We start from the raw sequence: 9,206 nt of genomic DNA, 5'->3' as shown, positions 1-9,206 counted from the left end.
CGGTCCTGGGCCCTCGGGGCCGCGGGGGGAGGGCCCAGCCACAAAGGGCACCCAGTGCCAACAGGAAGCCCGCTCGGTGGCCGCGGGGAGGCTCAGAGTTTTCGGGCTGTTTTGTGGTCTTCCCGGCTGCGGAGCGGAGGGGTGAGGATGGCCGGGGGCGGGGGGCGAGCAGGGCCGTGTGCCCCGCTTCCTGCGCGCGGAGAGGAAGGGGCCGTGTCCGGAATGCCAGGCGGGCGGCGGGCGGCGGGTGGCGCGGGGGCGGGAAGTGGGGCGCAGGGGGAGCACCAGGCCCCCTCCCCCCGCATTCCAGGACGGAGCCGCGGGTGAGGTCATCCGTCCGGTTCCCCTCTCCGGGCAGCGACCCCAGGGCTCCGGGGCTTCAGCCTTTCCCACCCAGACTCCCAGCCCCTGCTGCCCCCAAGCTCGGCGTGTTCTGATCCCCTCTGTGCGAGGCCCTCCTGGGGTGAAACCCATTTTCTAGACTGGGAACTGAGAGGCTCGGGCGAAGGAACGGCGTGGCGGGAACAGTAGCGCAGGCGGGGGGCCCCAGGCAGCCTCGTCGTCTAGCGAGTGGAGGGCAAATTTGGCTCTGATTTGGGGTGGGGAGGCAGGAAGCACCCCTGCCCCGCAGGAGGGTCGCCCCTTACGGCCTCAAATGCGGCTTCCTCCTCCTCTTAACGCGCAGAGTCCTGGGGACGGTGACCCCCTCAGACCGCAGACGGCCCCCCCTTTCAGGATCAGTTTCCCTGTCTCCACTTGAAGGCGGTGGGACTGCAGCGCGCAGGCGAAGCCCAGGCCCCCATGGCCTTAACCCCCTATCCCAGGGCTTCGTGGTGTTGGGGAAGCCCCGGCCGCACCCCTAGCAGAGACCGTAGCGGAGCAAGCGTCATCCAGCTCGACCTCGACAGGCAAGGGGCGGCGCGCGCGCCAGCGGTGGCGTCTAGTTCCCACGTACGTGGCGACGTGTCTGTCACCTCGATTTGGAGAGCGACCCCCAGGTGATAGCTCGGCACCCAAAACTACCTGCGCCCCCACAGCGCCCCTGCTGGTCTCCTCTAACACCTAACCCTGCCTGGGCGCCAAGCTTGCCCTCACGGTCATACCACCTGCGCCCTGTGCCAGACCCTCCCAGAGCGCCCTCCCACAGAGTCAATATTTAGGAACCGCTTGCAAGAGGGACTCTGGGGCCTTGCGGTCACAGGTCAGAGGCCCTGATCCTCTGGTTGAGTCTCCCACCTCCCGGATCTGCCCCGGTGCGTCAGCGGCTGGGGCAAAGCCTCTGAATTCTGCCCTTGCCTGCTCTGACGTACACCTTTCCCCACTTACTCTCGCGCCCTCTTGCCGCTGGTAATGGTAGAGTCGAGTCCAGCCTAGGGTTCTACCTGCTGTCTCTTTCCTGTCAGATGTGGAACAGTCTCTCCTATTTCTGAATAGAAGGAGCTTTCTCTCCAATCCTAAGGACTTGGTATTCTGGTCTTTGGGGAGCAGAGGATCCCTGACCGGGTCACCCAGAGTCCCGGCCACCATCACTGCAGGGCTCCCACCACCACCGTCAATACCTTGTGGTCGGAACTAGATGCCAAGTAGAACCAGGAGATTCTAGCAAAATGAGCTGAATTCTAACCCAGGGCTGCCCTGAGCCAGGCTCTGACTGCAGCACCTTCCAGCCAGCTGACTGCCTGGGGAGGGGCCCACCTGGGAGGCTGTCCCCAGGTGTCACCTAGGAAGACAGGCCTGAGTGGCAGTGTCCTGCCCGTGGTGTCACCCTCTGGCTGGTCCTGCCTCTTCCCTCCCCCTGGGCACCCAGCTTGGCTCTGTGCACCAGCCTCTCCTGCAGCAAGAGGGCCACAGGGTGGAAGGAGCCCTTTTGAGATGGACAGACACAGTAACTGGGGTAAAGAGAGTAGATGTCTGAGACAGTGAGATTAGATCTGGATAGAGCAGGGCTCCCAGCTCCATAGGGTCTCTAGGAGTCATAGTTGACTCAACAGCACTTAAGAACAACAATGTGTGGAGATTAAGTAGGAGGCTAGTCCTCCTGTCACGGTCACTGTGGCCAGGGGGTGGCATAGGGACACAACTCCCCTTGGCTGGGAGGGGTTAGAAGAGAAAGCCAGAATTGGGGCAGGTACGGCCACATGGCAAATGCTGTGACCTCATCACATGGCAAGTTCCTTCCGCAGAGATTCAATCCTTGATCCCCGCTGAGCAGGGATACCTGGTCCAGACCAGGTGACCAGGTGGCTGCCATGCGATCCTGGACAAGTGTGTTCCCTCGGAGCCGTGTTTCTACAAGGGGCCGCTGGCCTTCCAGTCCTGCAGAGCTGCAGAATTAGATGACATCATGTAATGGTCGGAGCTTCACAACTTCAGCAAACATTCCACCCGGCTTCTGGGTGCCTGGGGGTGCCAGGAAAAGAGATGATTCAGAAACACCCCCCCCTAGGGGGAGGAGTTAGAGTTGGGGGAGGATCAGATGGTGGGAAGGGAAGAGAATGTGGCCAGAGGACAAAGCAAGCTCTGTGCTGTCCCCTTCTTTTGTTTTTTATCTTGTTATCGAACCTATTTTGAATTTCAAATAACACGAGAAAGGCAGTGTTACAATTTTTATTCTGGAAATGGAAGCAAAGTTTTGAACAATGGTAGAGGCCGCAGGTATTCTTGTTAAGGGTCCTTATCAGGTGAAGGGCTGGGGCCTGGGGAGGTAAGTGACTCGCCCAAGGTCACACTGGGAGCTCTTGCCACTCTTGGAAGGTGGTGTGAAAAGGGCAAGTTGACATGCTTTGGCATCAAGGTTGTCACAGAGATCTATGATTAAACCGCTGTTGATTGGGCCCAAGCCCTTGCTGGACGTTGGGAGGGCAGAAGGCGGGCCAATCTGGGCAAGCCGCCCCACCCTCTGATGTAGAGAGACAAGACTGGGCTCCTCAAGCCAGTCAAGGGCAACGTGAGTCAGAGGCTCCGAGTTCAAGTCTCGACTAGCTTGTCTGATGGGACCATGAGCAAACTTGGCCCATTTCTGGGTCAGAGGAAAACCACCAGCTTATAGGCACTTCGGGACTTTATGTGGTACTCGGAGGGATGGGGTCAGATGGAGAGGACATCAGAGCCTTACAGAGAGTGGGGCTGGGATGATGGGGGTGGGGGGGCAGGAGGGTAGCTTTTGACAAACCTTTTTAGACAACATGGCTCCTACCCCAATTTGACAAACTATGATAAGATCCTTCCTGCAGACCTTCTCAGAGCCTTGAATGTGCTCAGATATGCAGAAGGCAGCTGGAAAATGCCACTTTCACCACAAGATGCTTTTTATTTTCCAGGAAGCACCTTGAAGGGGGGAGGGTTCTGAGGAACCCGTGCTGAAGCTGTTTACACAGCCATTGGCCAGGCATTGCCTCCTAATCCTGGCTCCCCTGGGTGGGAAGATTTTAAACCCACGAGGCTGCAGGAGACAACAGAACCTGGAGCTGCAGGGACCTAGGGCTTGGGGCCCTGCTTTCCCATCTCTCCTGTGTGGACTTGGGCAAATGACTTTCCCCCTCTGTGTCTCCGTTTCTCTCCTCTAATTGGAGGAACTCCCTGGGTGATTCTGTGTGTGACATGGGAGGGGACCCATAGAATGGTCATGGATGTTACACATCTCAGGAGGATAGCTTAGTGCATTCTTTTCCCCGTCTCCTCTCAGGCAATACGCACACAAGGGCATCTATAATTCCAATTGCTATCACCATTGATAGAACAGAATTGTTGTTTTTGAGTATCACTGAGTCAGAACTGACTCATAGTGGACCCTCCAGTGGGTTTTCAGAGGCAGTAAATCACACTGGAAGAGATCGCCCCTCTTTCTCTTACAGAGGGGCTGGAGGATTTGAACTGCCTACCTCCGAGTTGGCAGCACAATTCCTTGCCCTTAAGGCACCAGAGCTCCCTGATAGGTCAGTGAAGGGGAGGAAGGCTCCCCAGGAGGGGGACAGAAATGGTGAGGATGGGACAAGGACAGGACCGGGTTCAGATCTGCGGTTCGTAGGGTCACTGTCACCATTGACAGTTTCGTCTGTTCTTGAATTTTCTCTTGGTGAAAGAGTGCGAGCGCCTTGGGGTCTGGCTTTCGTTCATGATTTGGGCTCCATCCATGTTGTTGAGGGTAGTGTAGCCCTCACGTGACTTATCATCACCTCTCTCCACGTCCAGGTCTCAGTTGCCAGGAAGGCAGGATTGGGGTCTGCGGTCAGAAACTGCTTCTGAAGGACCGGGACGCCCTCCCACAGCCTCTGTGCCCAGGGGCAGAGCGTCAAGAAGCCCAGGAGAGCCACCAGCTGCCACCGTCCACCAGGAAGACACTCACTACAAAGCGGGGGCCCCCCAGCCCACCTGTCCCTGGGCCCCGCCAGCATGGACCGGCAGCTGTGAACACCCAGAGCTGATGCCAGGCCCGCAGGGGACCAGAAGAGCTCCCACCATGAACCTGGGCAAGCTCTCGGTGGGCTGGGTGTCCGACGCGCCGGGAAAGAGGAGGCTGACGGCAGATATGATCAGCCCCCCGCTTGGGGACTTCCGCCACACCATGCATGTGGGACGCGGAGGGGACGTCTTTGGAGACACCTCCTTCCTCAGCAACCACGGAGGCAGCTCTGGGGGCACCCACCGCTCGCCCCGCAGCTTCTTGGCCAGGAAGCTGCAGCTGGTGCGCAGGGTGGGGGTGCCGCCCCGCAGGGTGGCCTCCCCGCCTGCACCCTCGCCCGCCCCGCCTGCCGTGTCCCCCATCATCAAGAATGCCATCTCCCTGCCCCAGCTCAACCACGTCGCCTACGACAGCCTGGTGGTGGGCAAGCTCAGCTTCGACAGCAGCCCCAGGGGCTCCAGGGACGGCACCTCCAGCTACGGTGAGGATCTGTTTGCCATTTTTCAAAGGCCAAGGCCCCCCTGAGATGGGGAGGGTCCCACAGTTCAGTCCAACAAACCCCCATATTCTTCTGGGCCACTTCCAGGAGGACTGGGGTGCAGCCCCCTTGTGTCAGAATGATAGTAGCGGAAAGGCTAAGAGCCTGGATTCTGGTTTCAAACCCTTGTTCTCGGTTCACCTTGTGAATGTCACGTTCCCGCTGTGTCGCGGGCCCCTTAAGAATATCCCAAAGAGGCAGCGAGGGAGGTCAGGCGTGTCATTCACGGGGCCCCAAGCCAGCTATGTAGTAGGTGCGAGGGACACGGGAACCTTTGTTGTTGAACAAAGGTTTCTGTAATGTGGCAGATTTGGAGAACCACTCACATGGATCCAAGCCAGAGGCCCTTCCTGTCGGCAGGGAGTGGCAAGGCCACCTTGGAGCTGCCAGGAGGCCAGACCCGGGCACCTGTGGGGGTGTGCTGCCACCTGGTGGTCATTTAGAGCCCAGCGGCCTTTTTTGCAGGCACTCCAGTTTGGTCTAAAGTTCCCACTCCTGGGAGGGGCTCAGAGCCCACCTGAGGACAGGTGCATAGAGGCGCCATGCCTGGTACTTTTGGGACTGGACAAGATGGTTTTTGGAGGGAATGTACCGCCCTTTGAACAGCTAGATTCCCCAGGGCTGGTCCTATCCCTGAACCAGAGGTGTAGCCAGAGGGAGCGCCCCCCTCCCAGGTGCAAGTCCGAGGGGCTGCCAGATGAGACTGGTCAGTGACTTGATGAGGAAGGGGTGCAGGAGTCCAGACTGCCTCTGCTAGCTTTTCCTCTGTGCCCTTGAACCAGCCCTCGCAGTAGTGGGTTCACCTGTAACCATTGTGGGCGTTGGGGTGGAGGGTGGGGTTTGGGGGAATTGGGTTCAAGTCATGCTCAGTGCTGTGGCTGCAAGTCCCAAGGTTTGAGGTCCAGGCCAGAGGTCTGCTTCATCCCACTCTCACCCTGGGTAAGCCCCTTCCAGACCCAGACTGGGGCTCCATTCTCTCATCTGCAAAGTGCGAATGGTTGTCAGTTTTGGAGTCAGGATTGGAGGAAGGGTCCCCAAGATACCATTGGGCAAGCTCAAGTAGAGGCCAGAAGCTACATTAGCAAGTTGGGGTGCTCAGCTCTCCCCTTCCCAGTTCCCCTGTGGGGCCAAACCTCAACCCTGACCTGCCCCCTCTCTTTCAGGCCTGGAGTCTGGGTTCTGCACCATTTCTCGCCTGCCCCGCACGGAGAAGCCCCGCGACCGTGACCTTGACCGTAACCGGGAACGGGAACGAGAAAGCACCTTCCCTTCAGAGCCAGAACTCCGCCGTTCTGACTCCCTCCAGTCCTTTCGCCTTGACCTTGATCTTGGACCCTCCCTCCTCAGCGAGCTGCTAGGGGTCATGAGCCTCTCAGAAGCTCCAGCAGCTGGGACCCCCACCCCAGTGCCCGTCATGACCCCTGCAACTCCTACCACAAACCCCCCAGCACCTGCTATAAATTCCCCAGCCTCGGTCACTAACCCCTCAAGTGGACACTACCCCAATGGGGTAACTGCTGGATCAGGGACTGAGATGAGGCCCAAGGCAGCCCCAGAGGGTCCCAATGCACCTGCTGACATGGCCCCCAGCAGGCGCTGGGGAGCCAGCCACCACTACACTGCGACAGATGCCCGGTGGGAGCAGGTGGAGGCACCCCAGGTGCGGGCCTCCTGGGAGAGCCTGGATGAAGAGTGGGGGGTCCAGGCTGGCAGCAGGGCCCCTGTGCCCAGCACAGTCCAAGCAAACGCCTTTGTGTTTGCGGATGCTGAGGAAGATGATGAGGTCAAAGTGTGAGAGGCCAGCCCAGCCCATCAACCAGAGCCTGGGGTGCGGGACCCTGGCTGGCCTTGGGGGCCTCTAGAGAAAGGTGCTTCCTGGTGAAAGTTGGGGAGAACTCAAGTTTCTCCAAGTCCCTCCACGCCTCTGCAGGACAGACATGGTTGGGAGAACTTAAGGAACTGGCTTGTCTGGGACCTGGGTGCTCCCAGTTGCCCCGTGGGCCAGCGGACCAGCCTCCATGGCCGTTATGTGCCCAATGGCCCGTCCTCATGCCCCTATACCCACCCGTGCTGCCCCCAACATGCCCAGCATCACAGTGCAGCCTTTGTGGGATGCTGCCCTCGTAGGGTGGGAGGTGGGGATCAGGCACACAAGGCCATTGTCTCCGCTCCCAAAAGGATGCCTGCTCCCAGCAGAACCCCCCCCCACCCCAATGCCTGAGAGCCTGCCCAACCTGCCAGTCACCCCAGAAGCCTCCAGAAAGGTCAAGTGTGACCTCAGAGGCAACATCCCACCTCCCAATGTTCCCCTGGTCCACGAGGAGGCCTGATTAAAAAAAAAAAGTGTTTTGATACACTGTCCCTGTGGTTACTTGGAGAACTTTTGAGGGAGCTGGGAAGAAGGCTTTCACCCCTCCGGCCAGAACACCCTCCCCTACAGGACCCTCCCTCAGGGCCCTCAATGGGGGTCGAAGCAGAGGGTAATGAGTAACCAGGCTGGAATGTCCTCTGAGATAAGCCACCCAGGTGGGGGCCTTATCTGCAGTTCCGGGAACAGCGTGGACCCAGGTGTCTGGTGATCCCATGGGGCAGCTTGGCCCCAGTTCCAGTGACAGGGGGTGGGGATACCAGGATGGCACAAATGCTTAAGCATTCAACTGCTAACTAAAAGGTGGCTGGTTCAAACCCATCCACAGGTACCTCAGAAGACAGGCCTGGCGGTTTGCTTCTTAAAGATCTCAACCTTCAAGCCCATGGAGCAGTTCTGCATAGGGTATGGGGGTCGCCAGGAGTCAGAATTGACATCATGGCAAGAAAAGCAAGGGCAGGGCCTTGAAGGTGGCTGGGGACGTGGGCTCTGCCTGTCACAGCCCCTCCTCCCCCACATGGCGTGCCAGCTTGTGCCTCAGTTTACCTGTCTTTTGCTAGGGTGCTGTGAGCATTAAAAATACTTCTAAACATTGACTACATTTCCTCCGATGTGCTCCTGGGGCAGGGGATGGGGTTGGGGGCTGGTGGATGAGTGGGAGTAAGGAGCAGAGCCAGGACCCCAGGGTCAGTTTGAGCTATTTTATTCAGAGGGGGCTGCCCACTCAGTTGAACTTGAAGGAGGAGACCTTGAACCCGCCCTTCACACCCAGGTAGTCCAGGTGTGTGTGGCCCAGCCTGTTGGGGAAGGTCAGGATGTAGCCGTCGGGCAGCTTCACCTTGAACCAGTCACCCTCAAAGGTCACGGTGATCTGTGAGTGGGAGAGAAGGTGATAGGCCAGGTTACCCCAGAAATGAGCCAGGTAGCTCCCCTGGTGCCCAGGCTGGGGTTCCCTGGGCCCCTTCCCCCCACCCCCCACCCTTGCACTCACCTTGACCTCTGACCCCCGGTGGAAGTTCAGGTGGTTTTCCCGCTGCTCTTGGCCCCAGGCCCCATCCCGAGTGTTGCACACGATGGTGGACTCATTGAAGCGGGGGTTAAAGTGGAAGTTCAGTTTGTCTGCTGACTGGCCCAGGTTAATCACAAAGCTGTAAGAGGGATCACAGGTGAGGTCTGCAGGTCACCACAGAGCAAAGAACTTGGGGAGTATTTTGCTTGACCACGGGCTGCACAATTCACCAAAGAAAGGTTGCCCAAAGCAGGAGGTGACAATCTGACCAGACTTGGCACCGGAAGAGCTCATTCTATCTAGAGCACAGAACACAGGGCTTGGCAGGAGGGTAACTGAGAGCGAGAGTTTAAAAACTGGGGATTTCTATCCTGACCCTGACATCTCTGAAGATCCTTTTAGTTATTCATTTCTGGTGCCATTAACTGCCTCTGAAAACCCGTTGGAGGGTCAGCTATGGGTTGGCTCAGACTTTAAAGTACACAACAACAACAAAGTGGTGATAAGCTTCTTGTCTGTTATTGTTGTCCTGTGCTGTCCTGTTCAAACTGACCCACAGCTGCCCCTCTAGGAAGTTTTTAGAGGTAGTAAATTGCATGAGAGGAAATCACCCACCTTTTTCCACTGGAGCAGCTCGTGGATTCGAACCACGTACCTTTGGGCTGGCAATATTATTCCTTACCATTAAGCCAGGTACATAGGGTTTTCAGAGGCCTGCTATTTCAGAAGTGGATGGCCAATCCTTCTTCCTAGTCTGTCTTAATGTGAATGTTCAGATTAAGAGAAGTATTAGACAGACCAGCAAGTTAAAGGTATATCCCTTCTTGCAGAGTTAACTTTAGTGTCAGTGTTGTCCCTGCCTTTCTCACATGCATCTTTATGCACTTAT

At 57.7% G+C, this 9,206-nt stretch overlaps 2 protein-coding genes across 2 annotated transcripts in view; one reads left to right on the top strand and one right to left on the bottom strand.

Annotated features, from left to right (window-relative positions):
- The first annotated feature begins 4,423 nt into the window (after positions 1-4,423).
- On the top strand, positions 4,424-6,735 carry CDC42EP1 (CDC42 effector protein (Rho GTPase binding) 1). The gene is made up of 2 exons (XM_006890142.1): positions 4,424-4,883; positions 6,104-6,735. Exons 1-2 carry the CDS (start codon positions 4,424-4,426, stop codon positions 6,733-6,735), a joined length of 1,092 nt encoding a protein of 363 aa, XP_006890204.1.
- Positions 6,736-8,032: 1,297 nt separating this feature from the next.
- LGALS2 (lectin, galactoside-binding, soluble, 2) overlaps positions 8,033-9,206 on the bottom strand; it is a 3,846-nt gene continuing 2,672 nt past the window's right edge. The window contains exons 2-3 of the mRNA XM_006890219.1: positions 8,300-8,456; positions 8,033-8,179 (exon numbers count right to left, since the gene is read on the bottom strand). Coding sequence (XP_006890281.1) covers positions 8,033-8,179; positions 8,300-8,456 — 304 coding nt within the window. The remainder of the gene's footprint in view (positions 8,180-8,299; positions 8,457-9,206) is intronic.

The sequence above is a fragment of the Elephantulus edwardii genome, unplaced genomic scaffold, assembly GCF_000299155.1.
Source record: "Elephantulus edwardii isolate Elephantulus edwardi_28Jun2011 unplaced genomic scaffold, EleEdw1.0 scaffold00086, whole genome shotgun sequence".
NCBI lineage: Eukaryota > Metazoa > Chordata > Mammalia > Macroscelidea > Macroscelididae > Elephantulus > Elephantulus edwardii.
The sequence above is the reverse complement of the archived record's forward strand: the minus strand, read 5'-3'. Positions and strand labels throughout refer to the sequence as shown.